Source organism: Nyctibius grandis, chromosome 2 (assembly GCF_013368605.1).
Source record: "Nyctibius grandis isolate bNycGra1 chromosome 2, bNycGra1.pri, whole genome shotgun sequence".
Taxonomy (NCBI): Eukaryota; Metazoa; Chordata; class Aves; order Nyctibiiformes; family Nyctibiidae; genus Nyctibius; species Nyctibius grandis.
The window spans coordinates 64,319,986-64,336,682 of record NC_090659.1 but is presented as its reverse complement, the minus strand read 5'-3'; the positions used below and the strand labels follow the sequence as shown (position 1 = coordinate 64,336,682).

The window sequence follows — 16,697 nt, the reverse complement described above, 5'->3', positions numbered from 1 at the left end:
CTAAAGGCAATATAGTCTCTCTGGCTTTGTTAGTACTGCTATTGTATACAGGTTTCTTAAAGTATAGTTAGTACCTACAGAGGTGAATTCTAACATGTAAGTGTGTGCTATGCTTCATATGGCATAAAGATAAGCATTTGAAAAAATTTATGACATTGACTTTAAAGAAATTGTACATCACACAGTGTCTTCAATTTTAAACATAGAAATTTAGATTGTACTTGAAGTGGTTGTTGTTGCAGTATGACTTAAATTTTCCTCAGATATCAAGAAGGTCCTCTCCACTCTCATCACTCTCCACAGTTAATTGTCTTGTCCACCATTTCTTGACTTCTGATCCACAAGAAGCAGCATCAGACATAGGATTCATTTTGCACACAACAGATTTCATAGTTGAACGTCCACCAAAGCGGAGGTTGACTGAAGACACTGAATGGCTTATTGGTTTGGGGGCTACGAAATTAAACAGAAAGTTCTGTATTAGAGTAGATCTGCTTCTTGAACATTTTTGCTTAGAATTCAGGTATACAGAACTAGCCGGACTGGGGCAGCTTTAAAATGATTTAGTACAGAAAGAGTAGGGCTCTGCTCTAACGTGTCTTTTTTCCAGCTCCAGCTGTTCACCCTGCTCCCACTGATCTGCTGGTAGAGCAGTTTAACCAAGCAGTGCAAGAGGTCACTTCTTACCTGGCTAATCGCAACCTAAATGGTTTAGGCAGTACTTACATGAGCTGATCTGCTGGCAAAATGGTGAAAGTGGTAAGTGTGAGAAAAAGGGAGGGAAAAGTGCATTTAGGAGTGGTAGCTACACCTAGAAAGTGATATTTAACTATGGCCTAGGCGTGAAAGCCAGTACAAGGTGCTGGTATAGCTTTAGGAAGGCACTAAACCACACGTGTAAGTATATAAAAACCACATTGATTTAATGATGCTATTAATGATCTTAAATATATGTCTGTTGGATTGGAGGCAGACTACTTATCATCTGCTGGGCTGTACTGTGCATAGAAGTGATCCTCCTTTTCTAGACTGTCCACTGAGGAACATTAAAGGTTGACATGGCTGAGATCAGTGCTAAGAAAGGAAACCCTGAACTCCTCATTCTCACTTGAAAAACCTATCCAGTTGGCTACAGTAGTATGATTCCTCCTTAGCACATTCCCTCTTTTTCTCTCCGTTCCAACAAAATGTCGATCTTTGCTGCTCAGTGACATTTAAGTGGAACACATGTATTGAAATCTCTTTATTAAGCTGTCACAGAATCAATCAGGTTGGAAGAGACCTCTGGGATCATCGAGTCCAACCGTTGCCCTGACACCACCCTGTCGACTAGACCATGGCACTAAGTGCCATGTCCAGTCTTTTCTTAAACACATCCAGAGATGGTGACTCCACCACCTCCCTAGGCAGCCCATTCCAATGTCTAATAACCCTTTCTGAAAAGAAATTCTTCCTAATGTCCAACCTGAACCTCCCCTGGCAAAGCTTGAGGCTATGTCCTCTTGTCCTATCACTAGTTGCCCGGGAGAAGAAGCCAACTCCCACTTCACTACAACCTCCCTTCAGGTAGTTGTAGACTGCAACAAGGTCACCTCTGAGCCTCCTCTTCTCCAGGCTAAACAACCCCAGCTCCCTCAGCCGTTCCTTGTAGGTCAGAGACCTGTTTCTTGGACAAGTACTCTGGTCGCAAAAATAGGGTTAATGGTATTCATAGCATGACCATCTCTTCTACTTCCACCTAGATATGATTAAGGTCTGAATAGTGGCAGCCTTTGAAGGCAGTGCTCTGACTTGGAATTGGACTGACTGATGACAGCTGAAAGCAGGTTGATGTGCACACTCTTAACCTGCTGGTCACGGGTGTGGCAGGCAGCAGAGGTCAAAATGCACTTTGAGAGAGAATATTTCAGGTGGTGGAGAGTGCTCTTGAGATAAAGACTTAATAAGGCCTCAGACAGCACCTATGCACCCCTCCCACCCTCCTATAAGCACCCTCCTATAAGGCATAGTCTAGCCTTCCTTTTCTAGCAGACTGTAGTTACTAGAATAACTTGAGGATGTTTCCTGTTTGTGAGAAAATAAACAGAAAACTGATTGTATATCTGGCCAATTCCTGGCTGAAGTGAAGATCTAAAAATGTAAAGTATAAATCATACACCTGGTATGCTTAGGCAAGACAAGGCACTCGGAAGGTATATTACTGTTGTTTGGAAAAACTTCATTCATTTACGCTGTGGTTTATATGATAAAAGAGAACTCCAAATGCACAACATGCTATCCAAACATACGGGACAGTACAGCCCCCAATCCAAAGATCCTGAGTAAATGTATGAAAAAGTAAAAAAAACAACAACCTGCACATGGCAATGCTTGAGCCCATCTTTCAAACTTTCAGAATTGGGAGGAAGGAGGGAGGTTGCTGTATTTCAGCACGCATGAGGGTAGAAAAACCCTGATGTGGGTGCAAGCAGCAGGTGGGAGGTAGAACTGTGAATAGTGAAGCCTCTCATGGCATTGTTATTGTACAGCAGTGATATGGCATGTGGGGAATATACTGATACACATTTTTCATGTACCTGATGGCAAACGCCATTGTCCAAATTTCCGCTGAGGTTTCCCAGCATCTGCAGAGTCTTGTCGATAGCCACCTCTGTCAGAAAGTGTTGGGCTAAGGAGCTGCTGCTGGCTGCTCGTCTGAACAGAGAAAAAAGAATCTCAGTCATAGTTCCCCATTGCGTGGGCATTATCCTAAGAAGGGTTATCTTTCTATTCTATTTCCAAGCTTTATACAAGAATACAACCAAAACATATTGCCATTTGTTAAGACAGCGTCGTTTCTATTTTTTACTGCTACAGAAAACTACTACTAATAGGAAAAAATAAAAAGACCATTTGGGCTCAGTTCCATTATACAGTTCCACTGAAGGGTACAAAATTGTTCTCAACCTTCTACAGTAGAGTCCTTATGTTGTACCTTCTTCATTCCCTACCCTGGAAGAGCCGAGGACTCATACTCAGGGGACCCAGCATGCCCAATGTTATCATCCTCAGTGTAAACACTACTTCAGAATGCTTGAACAGGAAAGCTTCACATCCCTGAGCCTGTACACAGCTCATGCTAGAGCTGAAAGTTGTTGCTGCCAGAGTTGTATAGCTGAGTTTGCCCTTTATGGTGCTAGCAAGACAGCTAACTAAACTGGGGAATCACTGCCTTAGACCATCTTGCCTTTACACCTGATGGCAAAGACTGAAGCAAAACAAAATATTGCTTTCAAATTTTCCAGTGAAAATTATGCTTAAAAAGGAACAAATAAGAAACACGGAGGTTTTCTGAATCTGTTCTGAGTAGCTGATAGTCTTCTGGTTAGCATACCTCTGGCTGTGCACTGTTATCCTGATTAATAGCATTCATATCTTCACTTGGCTGTGTTGTCTCAATGCTGGGAGGATTCAGAAATCGGCTCAACTCCTGCTGTTGACTCTCTCGTAGACTATGGATAATGCTGCAGGACTGCTGTTGTTTCTGTCAAGGTACAATACGTGACAACAAAAATGTTCTCATTGGTGTGTAACAGTGCTTGATTTTTTTTTAAAGCCTTCTAAATATTTAACCAAACAGTGAGCGCCAGATGTGGATGCCAAGTGCATCGATAAAGCCACGTGTATCAGATGGTCGCTATTTAAATAAAAAGTGAATTCCAGCATATGTCTAACCTTTATGTAGGAAATAGAGGGTGAAGCTTATAAACTATATTAAGTGCAAGGCAAGTTGCTCAACTGTTGGTTTAAACCTAGAGTTTAAAAACATACGAAGTTTTGAATTTATGAGTTAAAAGTTCTTTCAAGGAAAAAGAAACAAGGAAATTGGTAGAGACTCACTAAGAATTACAAGAAGGCAATAAAAAATTCTGATTTCTTTCATGGAATTTGGAATAGGCTGTCAATAAGATTGAATAAAACAGTAGTGGAAACCTTGGGACTCAGTATAGGTTTACAGTACAAGTAGAAAAACAAAACCACTACCATTATGATCTTACAATGTAATTTGCTTTTAAATTAAAATAAACAGTCTTTAGGAAGCATTTTGCTTTCCTGGGTAGTTTTCACATGCTCCCTCTAGAGAGACTTAGAGACTAACAAGAGAATCTGAAAATATATATTAACTTCCATAACTACATTCAGTTTATAAAAGGTTCATATAATGTGAAATGATCTGAACCATATTATTAGAGTGAAATGAATAGCATATTTACTTTAACATAGTGTAATTCAATATCATAATGAAATGAACAACAGAGTTGAACAAACCCAGAATTGAGAGCTGAGATTAAATTTACTGCCATTATTATTGCAGAGATGAGATTCAAAATGAAACTACCTATCTGAATATGTCTTGAACATTGATGTTTCAGCTGGAATGTACATTACATTTGAATTGTCCAGTTATGCTTTTTTTATAAATTTACAAACAGAAAAAGCCAGATCCCATGATCACAGGTCTCTGTGGAAAACCTCCACATACAAGAACTAAGCTTGTATAAAAATAAAAAATATATGCATCAAAAGAACCCAGTCTTACAGTAACTGAAAAATCCATCATCAAGGCAACCAGACTGTGACTTTTTACACAAAGGAAGAGTTGGTTTTGGAAGAAAACATGAGAATAATGGCAAAACCCGATTCAAATTTCCTGAAAATTTTTAATATTAATTTCATCTAAGACAAACTTTGATCAGTACACATTGTAGCTATCCTGAGCAAAGGCAAAAAATGTTTCTGATTATTAGAAGCACTGCATAAACAGAATACAGAAGCACTGGCTAGGTCTATACTAGTAAATTAAACAGATTGGGATTTCCTGCAGTGCTGAAGCCAAGTGACAGGCCAGGACTTGAATGATCTGGCTAATCTCTCCTCTACCACACAAGACAGCTTCAACCACTGCCTACTGGGAGCAGTCTCCACCCTGATCCATGCCTGGAGGGCAGTGATGCTCCTACGGCAGTGGTCTGGGAGACCACATGGCAGTGGTCTAGGAGAGTATGACTATGCACAGGCCAAAATTGTGCTGAGGAACAGGTTAATGAGTATGGGTAACCCCATCCCAGTCCTGAGCCTTGGCCCTGCTTAATTTCCTGGCATAGACACAGCTACTGTGTGCCACGGTTCGTACACCTGATTTGCATGTACACATTGCTCATTTACACACACAGAGTCACTGTAATGGCTCATTCAAATGATGTATCTTGATGCGGATTCCCTGTCTGCCGGTGACTGATCATGGTATCTTCTGCTAGCAGAGGCAAGGAAATTATACAATCACATTCTGTGAGGAAGGATTAGGCCTGTGAGGTTTCATCAAATTACATTGTTTTTTCTTTATTCCTTTGACTTCGGTCTCTGCATATGCATCTTCCTGCTATATTGAAAAGACAGTTACATTTTGGCAGGAAGATAGTTTTTGCCTTCAAAAGATGCTTATTTTTGTAGCGCTTTCAATTGAGCTGTAACATACTTTTTTTTTTTGCCGAGTTAGCAACTGCTACATACTTCACATAAATATTATCGTGACTCCAGAGTAAATAAAGCATAGTGACAGCAAATTCCGGCACTGTTGAGCAGTACAATTTCTGCAACCATTTAGATCCTGGTTTAGCTCAACTTACCGCTCTGATTCGCTTTAAGCACTTTTTCAGCCACATGCGTATGGTCTGTTTGGCCACCTCCTCTTCTATGGTATATTCCAGTTGTTCTCTAGCAAGCAGCTCTTCCAGTTGAAGACTTTTTCTGATATCAACAGACCTGTAGGAAAGCATGCTGGAAGAAACACAGTTTCATTTTTTTTAAATGCTAGTGGCCTTACATTTTAATTTAGAAAATCAAAGCTCATACTTAAGACAGTGCAAAAATAAGTAATTCAGGTGTGGGCAATAGATTTGGATTTGAAGCTAAAAAATGCTGAGATGATTCCAGGAGAGACTTGTAGTGCTCAAAACGAATGAAGACCTTATCACCTACATCTAGCTATCCAATACAGGTGAGCTGCTGAACTGTAAGCAACTAGGGCATTTGTGGGGATTCGGTCCCCGCCCTGCCAAGTGTTTACGCTTGGATAATGTTCCCATTTCTATTTTACTTTTAGTCAGATTCACTGTCATGTTGCTACACAAATGGGGACAACATTTCATTGCTTGGGATACAAGAACAACATGTGACTGCTGCTTATGAAAAACAGTCTCCAGTGAAAACGTTAAAATTACTTAGAGCTGATACCCTAGGACCTATGTTTTCCATTACTAATATTTTTGCAGGAAAAAAGGGAAATCTAATTTTTATATTACATTTAAAATGGCAGTGCCTCTGTGGCTACCAGTCTTGCCTCTTCCCAAGCCTAATGAATACCTTGTAGCCTGGAGAGAAATACAGGCCATTATACCCGTTCTACAAATTTAGAGAAAATCTCAGGGTACCTGAGCACGTCATGGAAAGTGACATCACCACCATTATGGAGCCGTTCCATTTCGTAGCACATGTGCTTGAACAGTAGTTTGTCCTTGTCGAGATCTACCTCCAGCCTGCCCCGCAGAAGCCTCAGTAGAAATTTTACTCGGAAGGTAGGGATTACTCCCTGGGTAAAATTGCATAATAGATGGTAAATTATTACTGTGACCTAACAACCAACTCAGACATTCAACTTGATCAGTGAGAGGAACGCTATTTCTCCAAAGACTCCATGTCAAATCCTGGCCTATTTAAGTCACTGCGAATACATTACTGAAGAATATACACATGCAGCCAGCTCTTCAGCACATTCATGGAAGTCTTTGCTTTTATTTGACTGATACACAAAGAGTATCTGTGCTGATAATTTTGTCAGAAATGTTCAAAATTGCTTGGGGATTTAGTTTTCCCATTTGCATTAATCTGTAATGAGAATTACATTCCCACAGAGCTGCCTTTGAAAAACTGAAATTCAACTACAATTTAAACATTCATAGCCAGGCCTATACCTGGCTGTAAACCTGTCTCCTACTCTGCGCATCTTTGGACAGGAGAATATTGGGAGTTTACTGGCTTTTCAAAGGTCTTCTGCTGTAAGAGTCAACCTAGCACATGTTGCACTTTTTTGTGACAACAATTTTGATCTGCTGTTAAAAAATTAGCTCTGAAAGTACTTCCCTCCAAAACTGTGGTCTCCATACTCTTCAAATATTTTGTTCTGCTAAATGAGCCTGACTGGAACTATTTTTGCTGTAATGTGTTGTTCCACATCAGAGAGAGATATTGTCAGTACTGGGCACGCTGAATGCAGAACTTTCCACCTCCATCAGTACAGATTGCGGCTTCCATCTCCAGCAAGCCATGTGCCAACTACAAGCAACCAACTTCTTTCACCATAATGTTGTTCATATTCAAATCTTAGTGATGTCATGAATCATTCAGATGATGATTTAATTTGTGCGGGCATCTGAACAGCTCTTCTCATCCCAGAATCACAGAATGGTTGAGGTTGGAAGGGATCTCTGCAGGTCACCTTGTCCAACCCCCTCTGCTTAAGCAGGGCCTCCTAAAGCCAGTTACCCAGGACAATGTCCAGACAGCTTTTGAATATCTCCAAGGATGGAGACTCCACAATCTCCCTGGGTAACCTGTGCCAGTGTTCAGTCACCCTCACTGTGAAAAAATCTTTCCTGATGTTCAGAGGGAAGCTCCTGTGTTTCAGTTTGTGCCCCTTGCCTCTGGTCCTGTCACCGGGCATCACTGAAAAGAGCCTTGCTCTGTCCTCTTTGCACCCACCCTTCAGGTATTTATATACATTGATGAGATCCGCCCTGAGCATTCTCTGCTCCAGGCTGACAGTCTCAGCTCTCTAAGACTCTCCTCATAGGAGACATGGCCCAGTCCCTTCATCATCTTCTTGTCCCTTTGCTGGACTCTCTCCATTTTGTCTATGTCTCTGTTGTACAGAGGAGCCCAGAACTGGACCCAGGACTCCAGGTGTGGCCTCACCAGTGCTGAGTACAGGAGAAGGATCCTCTCCCTTGGCCTGCTGGCAATACTTTGCCTAATGCAGCCCACAACACCATTAGCCTTCTTTGCTTCAAGGGCACATTGCTGGCTCATGTTCAACTTGGTGTCCACCAGGACCCCCGGGTCCTTTCCTGCCAAGTTGCTTTCCATCTGGTCAGCCCTCAGCATGTACCAGTGCCTGGGGTTGTTCTTCACCAGGTGCAGGACTTTGCACTTCCCCTCACTGAACCGCCTGAGGTTCCTGTCATCCCATTTCTCCAGCCTGTTTAGGTCCCTCTGGATGGCAGCATGATCCTCTGCTGTATCAGCCACTCCTCCCAGTCTGGTGTCATCTGCAAACTTGCTGAGGGTGCACTCTGCCCCATCATCCAGATCATTAATGAAGATGTTGAACAGGATTGGACCCAATATTGATCCCTGGGGTACACCACTAGTTGCTGGCCTCCAACTAGACTCTGTGCCGCTGATCATCATCACCCTCTGAGCCTGGCCATCCAGCCAGTGTTCAGTCTGCCTCATCATCTTCTCATCCAGCCCATACTTCATCAGCTTCTCTATGAGGATCTTAGAGGACACAGTGCCGAAATCTCAGCAAAGCCCTTCTGAAGATCAGGCACATGAACAGATGTGAGCCTGTAGACTTCCAAGGCAATAACTCCCAGGAGGCTGGGAGGAAAGATGTTATTTTATTGATCCTATGAATATCTACATTTCTTTTAAAATCTACTATTATAAGTACTTCACAGTAGTAAAGAATACAGGTTAGTGCTTGAAGGGCCATGAACAATATTAGATCATGCTCACTGAAATTTCACAACCTGAACAGTAACTGTTCAGTGAGTTTTGTTAGCATGCTTCATTTTCCCCATATGTTTTTTCAAGGAAAAATACAAATTTACCAGATTTCTGTGCTTATTATCAAGTCTCTTACCTCTCTTTTGTCATCAACCATGTTCCATATAATTTGAAAATGCCTAAGATCATTATAGCTTAAAAGCTGGTCTTCTTCGGTTGAATAAAACAATGAGAAATTCTCCACAATGATAGCTGAAAACCACAAAACCAAAATACATTATAAAGAAAGTCTGTAGTTACATTCTAACTGGTTAATCTCTATAAGCAACAATGAATTTCAACCGGATATGAATTCTGTTGTGCAAACTTCACACTAATAAATGCCTTTAGCTGTATGTTCAAATGAGGATTTTGAATAGGTAATATACTGTCATGCTACATCAATATTCACTGTGCTCACTTTTTAAAAGCTGTATCTTAAATGTTGGTGAGATGCCTAATCTAACATCTTCTAAAATAAATTAGTACTATGCCAGCAATGCTGGAAAAATGTTAACTGGAGGATGGAAAAGCTCAGAAAATAATATTCCTTGGGGTAATTACACTCTACAAATACAATACATCTCTGTTCAAAAAACTTCCTCTGTTCCCAAACTTCCTGAGTTTTAGCATGCACCATGCCAGAGAAGTATCAAAAACATCATATGCATATAAGGTAACAGCGAAGGTACAAGGTAACCTCATACCTGAATAGCACAACAGACTCAAATCTAACATACTACAGGCCAAGATGGACCTTTTTATTATGAATGCATATTTTTACTTACCAACAAGCAAATTTAGCATGATGTATGCAATGATGACATAAAATGAACAGAAATACATAAGAGCACCAGCATAATTTCCACAGTCTGTTTTCCAGTAGGTGCTGTTATCTGGCGTACAAAATGGAGGCTGAACCTTCAAAACAAAAGAAAACAAAGCCAATCAATCATAAAAAGAGATTCTTAATTTCTCTGCAATCAGTACAATCTTTTTCAAGCTTCACAAATAGCGAATAATGCCATGGGCATTACGTGGGCAGTTTTTTGTTGTTCCTTTAGCAGTCAGAAATCAGAAAACAGAGAGAGGTACGACAAAAGAGGCATGGATCTCACTACCACACACAAGGCACATTGTGCATTATGCCACTGTAAAGAAACAACTTGGTGTTCTGAAACGTGGTGGTTTTCAAAACGCTTTCCTGCCCATTGATTTTAAAAGGAAAGGAATAATATGGTTTTCATCACAACGGAAACCACAGACAGAAATTTACTTAGGCAAAATAAAATGATTCCAGGACAAATTTTGAGGTCATTAAGACTACCATTCACATGGAATGAGCCAAAGTGCAGACATTAAAGATAATCTGAAACATCACCTTGCCACAGTCAAAGCAGAGATAACAGCGGAAAAGTGAGTTACTGCACTTCTGATTTTGAAAACATCTTTTTATTTTTGTTTTTAAATCATATAATAGCCTAGCCCCATGAAATATTACATTGTGAGCGTGTCATTAGAACTACAATTTATATGTCATGTTCTGAGGTTTAGCGAACATTTTATCTCTCGAAGAGATAAAGGTAATCACAACATTCCTTGTACAAAGCTAAGATACTGGAAACACTGAAACACAAAGGTGTCTCCTGTTTCTTGTCTACTTTATCTCTAGTAGTATTGTATTTACCATGCAGTCATGCATAATTTTGTTCCAGTCTTCTCCAGTAACTATTCTGAAGAGTACAGTAATAGCCTTGCCAGCTGATGAAAAATTTGCATGTCTGTTTTAAACAAAAAGAGAGAGATCATTTCACGTCCCAGAACTAAAACATTGGCAAGAAAAAATGCAAACCATTTCCACCTTCTACTGTTCTACTATTTTAAACTGAAAATAGTTACAGCATTATTTGAATGAGTTCATTGAATTATTTATTCCATGACTTAAGATATAATAACAACTTTAGCTCAGACACAGGTCTGAGTATTTTGGATCATTTTATCAAAGGGCAAAAGTAGACTTGGGGCCAAATCCTATCTAACTCCTGTGTCCATTTTCTTCCTGAAGCCTGATGACGCTATTGATTGTGAAATCTCTAGTTAACAGTCAGTTCACAGAACTGTCCCCTCTCTCTATCAGCCTGGTATATGGATCCTGTTCCTGGGTGATGCTGATAAGGTGTAGTAGGTACACTGGGTTTTAGCAGCTTGCGGCTAGCGCAGTGCTGCTTTGAAGCATGTCCCAGCTGGCACAATGAAGAACAGCTCTCAGCCTGCTCTGGGCTGGATCGGGTGTCATTTGGTTCAATGCATAAAGACTGGAAAGATGGCTCAGTGCCTTCTGTTAGAAACTCTGTTTAGAGCTCTTCAGCTAGACCTGGGGACTTGTCTGGTTTTCACCACGGACAGACTTCTCTTTAGCAGAATGTGATTTTTTTGAGCTGTTTAAAGAACATCCCCATGAGGTGGTACATACTGTACCTGTTAATGTTCTCTCCATATTTCACTGTACCAAATAAAACAACTCCAGCAAAGGCATAGCAAAGAAGCAGTAAGAACATTCCCACTATGATGAAGAAACTCTTGTACATGCTGACAACCACAGTCAGGAGTAGCATTTTTAGTGTCACCTGGAAGGACAGAGAAAAAGCAATCCGTGATGCCATTCAGGAAAGTAGAGATAAAAGGGAAAAGAGAGCCATTGCACTTGCCATTTTGACAACAAATTCTTTACATATATAAGTTAATGGATGAGCCCAGTGAAATGGCACATTATGAATCTGATTGGAACTGAACATTTTATGTTTCCTCTGAAGTTTAGTGTACGTTTTACTTGTTAAAGAGATCAGCATATCCGCCTAATTTACAAGGTCAAGATGTTGCTCCTTGAAGAGTATATACAGGACAATACAGTGTAGAACAATACTGCAGTAATACAGCATAAGCTTAACTATAATATTCTAGGATCAGTATTCTCCAGAAGTAACAAAATTAGCATTGCATGAACAGTGGTGCAGTACACTACTTTGGGCTTATCTCAAAGTGATGCTAAATGTTAGGTGGAAACCACAGATACTGCAGCCTGCCTAAGGAAATGGGTCGATGTTTAGGGAAGGGAATTTCCTTAAGATCAGCACAGCTTGGTTAAACTAGTTAATTTCTCATCCAAGTTGGCCAAAGAGCTTAAGAAGAGAGCATAATTTTGGAGATTACATAGGCAGTAAGCCTAAGTAACAGATATTACTTTCCCATGCATGCATATTGTACATTTTACTTCTGATAAAGTTATTGCCCTAGATTGCCCTAACACCCTTAACCACTTTGGATTCTATGGAAAATTCTCCTTAATGGGAATGAGGGTAGCAGTTTTCTTTAGAATCATGCCAAACTGATAACTCTTGCTGACTTTTTAGCGATCACATTGCATAACAACAGATAAATTAGTGAAACTGATGCAGCTCCTAACATGAAAGCACAAATGAGTAGGTTAAAACCTTGAGAAAACTTTAGAATCTATCAGAAAACTTTGAAGGCAATCACTTGGCCTGGCTGTATAGGAGAAGCAAGGTTTTTTCATTTGACTTCCAAGGATCTACAGGCTCTGTGTAGTTTGATTGAAGGAAAATTTTTTATCTTTACTTAACAAACCCTCTGACTTACTGTTCTTAAACCCAGCAACCCAGTACAGCAGTCTTTTTATCACATTTACTTTAATATGTCAGACTTTACAGAAAATGTTTGGATAGTCTAAAAAGTTCAACAGCAAGAGAACGCAGAGTGTCACCACTTGTTAGACAAATGTGTTTGTTCTCTGACTATGCTTATTCTGCCAGCCTACTCTCAATTACACCAGAGCAAATCCAAACACAAAAGAAATATAAACTTTGGAAGTGACTTGCTTTGTCACCATCTCAGTGTTTCCAGAATAATATCTTGGCCCAATATTTTTTTAAATTGAGCACAAATCCTTTACTGTGATAAGACATACATTGTAGAGACAGAAGACACAGACTTGCACTCTGGAGGAAGAAACTTCTACAAGAGAGCACTATCATAACATGAGTGCAAGATGAGTGCATCAACCACCACTCCACTAGTCTTGCAGAGAAAATAAATAAATAGCATGCACATCGCACCACACTGAAACGGCAAGGACTGAAAGCAGCACAATGTATGTTCAGAGTTTTAGAGAGCATTTTTTAAAAACTGTGTGGTATTGCAGTTGCACTTTTTTTTTTTTTTTTCCAAAAATGCAGCTTTTCCGGTAACCATAATACAGTGCTATTATACAATGTACCTAAAATCCTGACATTCTAAAGACAGCGTGTAAAATTGGAGACTGCTGCTTGAAGTCTCCTTTTTTTCTGGCATAGAAAATGGAGTCTTACAGAATGTGCACTAGAGGCGCATAGCAACTAGTCCTTTAATCTACACATGAGCACTGCAATGGTTGTAGTTCTTAATTTATACTTACATGCTTCCCACAAATTGAGAAAAACCTGAAGACAATTACGCATGCTCCCATCATGTATGTGTACGCATTCTGCAACAGAAACAAAGATGACTTAATACATTGTCCCCCAGGGATCTCAGGGAAAGATCAGGATAATTGGGCTTGTAATGATGTAGGGCAGTCGCCATATGAAATAAAAGAAATCATAAACTAGTAGCACCAATATTTCAGTAACAGTGGTGCAGTAAGAAACTAACAGAAGAGCTCCACCACTTCAAAAACACTAACGCAACCTCCCCCATACATCAAACAAAAAAATGTTCAATCCTCTATTAGCTGGGCTGTAATTATGTCTAGCAGCCCCAGTCTACTTCTGTAGGCAGCCGCTGGCTTACAGAAACTCCTCAGGCTTTCCAAACTACTCAGCAGTAGCAAGCAGACTGTGGATGTCAGGGCAAAATAACTAGCCACTCAAGACAGGTTTTCCTCCAAACATAGCCTGGGGCAGACAAGAGAGAAGCCCCCAGCTGTTTTATGGTTGTGACTTCCACAACTTGTGATTGGTGACAAACAACAACTATCCCTTCTCCTTCCCTCATAAGTAAGGGAACCAGGGGTGTACCCAACTTTAAAAAACCGGGATGAGATGGAGGGAGAGCTGATTTCCTCCCCGCTCGTCCATGTCTTCTTGGATTAAACATAGCCTCTTAATCAAAGCCAGTGGTCCAGAATCACTGCTGAGTTTGGGACAGATTGTATTGTTCAGGAACTTTGAACCTACGCCTTCTTCCAGTCCTCTGTTCCTAACAGGATTTTGTGCATTGCCTCCATCTTCCTTGCTGCTCATGAGACTGCTGTTGGCAAGAGCTCTCAGTCTCTTCAGGTTCCTTCCTTTCCTCACTCACATTTCTTCCAAAGACTTCAGTTTTTTTACCACATTTACAGACTCTACCTCATATCAGACAATTTTTGTAATTCATCATTGCCCAAGACAAGGATTCCTTCTTCTTAGCATCAAGCTTAATTTGTTTCAGCCATATTTCAGCCTTATTAAACTCCCAAGGGTTTATCTGGATGTATAGCAGTGATCCTACTGCTGGTGCTTAGCAGACAAAATCAAGCTTAATCATTGAAATTGTGTTTTGTAAATCTTACCAATAAGGCGAAATGAAGTATCACCCATATAACTCCAAGAGATGTCACCAAGAGATCGTATCGATTTCTTCTGCTTTGCCAGAAGCCAGAAGGTGACATAGCAATAATCTTCATTGTGACCTATGGATAAAAACAATTTCTCAGCTGTACCGTATAAATGGTTATTTCTTACTATAAGAACCTCTAAAATGTTTGATTGAGTTCATCTTACAAATGTTTTCAAACTACCAAGGGCAGGTTTCATGTCAGCTAACTGTTCCCATGTGGACAAGTTAGGTTGCTAGACTAAGTGGATCATATAAGCTTCTCTTAGACGGAAGAAAGCTGATACTTGTGGAAGACCACAGATGACTGAGATGAGGGGATGAACAGTATTTGGAAGTGTCTCTCTCCATGAAGTGTCGAAGGAGTGCAGCTGACCACCTCAGACTGGATGCATAATGTACAGATTGCTGAGGTGAATGTGGGCTTAAGATTTCTAATAGTTAAGCAAGTTACGAAGTTAGAAAATTATTATGTCAATAATATGTAGCTAGAAGAGGTAGTAGTATCCTATCTATCTAGCTGTCCATAAGCAGGCTAAAATCACATAAGCACGTATGAACTCAAGAATATTATTGTGTTCTGTAGCTCCCATATTTCAAATTAATTAAAAAGCATTCCTATATTGCAAATATTTCTTGCTTTAAGGAATAATCTGTACTCAGCACCATCTGTACTCAGCAGCATATAAGAGAAGAAAGCTAAGAACAGTAAAGGCAGTATATTTTACAATGTTCCTGGTAAAAAACAGCAGCCAAAGTGCTTGACATTTCCAATATAGGTAATAAGAGTGCAGGCAGGAAGCTTAAGAATAGATACTGATAAGAAATAGTCACAGCAGCTAACAGATATCCAGGTAGAGTGATGCATGTAGAGGGAACACTGGAGAGTTCCTCATACACAATTTGTATTAAACCCCAAAACAAGTCAAGTGTTACTATATAAAGGTTATAAATGTCAGACATTCATTATATGATTTTTTTCCACCCCACCTTGCAACACGGCCATTTAATATTATTCTTTACACTTCAGAAAATTAGACTCTATATAAAGGGACACTAGCTTCATGTAAAACTCTGATTTTCCAGTTAGTTTTCTGCCATATAATGTTTTCTGAAGCCTGACTACAAAATGAAGAATACAGTCTCTGAATCTAATTCTCATTTGAGGTACCTGAAGGTATCATCTTGCCTGACCTCTATCCAGTCAGCTGAGATGCCCTAGAATATTGGAGATAGATGCATGGGGCTGGCAGGGATGACACAAGACCTGCAAACATCCGTGCCCTTCCGTAGTGGCTAGTGGGGGTAAGGGGAGATCAGCTAGGGTACCCGAAAAAGTTTTTGATGCCTTCAGTTATTTAGGCAACTGAATCTCACCCTACCTCTCCTCTGATCACAGTGACAGCTTAAACACCTACCTCACATGTAGAATTTAAACACCTAAGTTCAGATGCCTATAATCTTGAAACGAACACCACACTATGCAAATAAAAAAATAACATCTCACTTTATTGTGTGATCACCAGTGCGGCAACAGAAGTGACACCTCCGAATTCTTCCTATTCTTCTACACCACATATACTGAGGTTAGCAGTAGAGGTTTAAGACTGAACCACGAGTCCTTAGACTGGACACAGGGCATGAGTTATGCAGAAAGCTTTGGCCTTCCTCACGCACCACGTCTGCTACTGGTAGCAGACCACATACATAGCAGACTCTGTAACCAGACTATGTTGCACTAGGGAAGATCCTGGGCAGGAAGCTGCTTCCTCGTCCATAAATTGTGTGCACTCACAGTGTGATAGTTTGCCTGTTGAGACAGTCAACAAATTTTTCTTGGCTCTGACAAAGTTCCTTTGAAATTCTAGAAGTGCCTTTGTTTCCCCTGGCAGTCTAAGAGAAAAAAGTATTTCTACAGACATAGTTCCTAGGTAAATTAAAACCTGTCTGTGTATGATACAAATCAAACTTTTCTGTGTTTGCTCAGTCTCTCAAGAGATATTGATTTCTCCTGGGTAGGGAAAAAAGAAGCAACAACACGGACATACTCTAGCTACAGCTGCTACAAGGTATTCACTTCATTGTTTATTCATCACTACTGGCAAAACCCATCACTGGAACATAGGAACTGTCATATTGGATTAGAGCAGTGGGAAATGTAGTCTGCTCTCCTGTTTCTGATA

General features: G+C 40.2%; 1 protein-coding gene across 2 annotated transcripts in view; it reads right to left on the bottom strand.

Moving 5' to 3' along the window:
- Nucleotides 1–259: 259 nt before the first annotated feature.
- NALCN (sodium leak channel, non-selective) overlaps nucleotides 260–16,697 on the bottom strand; it is a 238,323-nt gene continuing 221,885 nt past the window's right edge. For both annotated transcript variants that reach the window (XM_068424956.1, XM_068424957.1), the window contains 11 exons: nucleotides 14,471–14,590; nucleotides 13,337–13,405; nucleotides 11,344–11,492; nucleotides 10,553–10,646; nucleotides 9,654–9,786; nucleotides 8,963–9,078; nucleotides 6,471–6,628; nucleotides 5,667–5,817; nucleotides 3,374–3,523; nucleotides 2,577–2,694; nucleotides 260–453 (listed from right to left, as the gene is read on the bottom strand). In XM_068424956.1, the coding sequence (XP_068281057.1) occupies nucleotides 260–453; nucleotides 2,577–2,694; nucleotides 3,374–3,523; nucleotides 5,667–5,817; nucleotides 6,471–6,628; nucleotides 8,963–9,078; nucleotides 9,654–9,786; nucleotides 10,553–10,646; nucleotides 11,344–11,492; nucleotides 13,337–13,405; nucleotides 14,471–14,590 (1,452 nt within the window). The remainder of the gene's footprint in view (nucleotides 454–2,576; nucleotides 2,695–3,373; nucleotides 3,524–5,666; nucleotides 5,818–6,470; nucleotides 6,629–8,962; nucleotides 9,079–9,653; nucleotides 9,787–10,552; nucleotides 10,647–11,343; nucleotides 11,493–13,336; nucleotides 13,406–14,470; nucleotides 14,591–16,697) is intronic.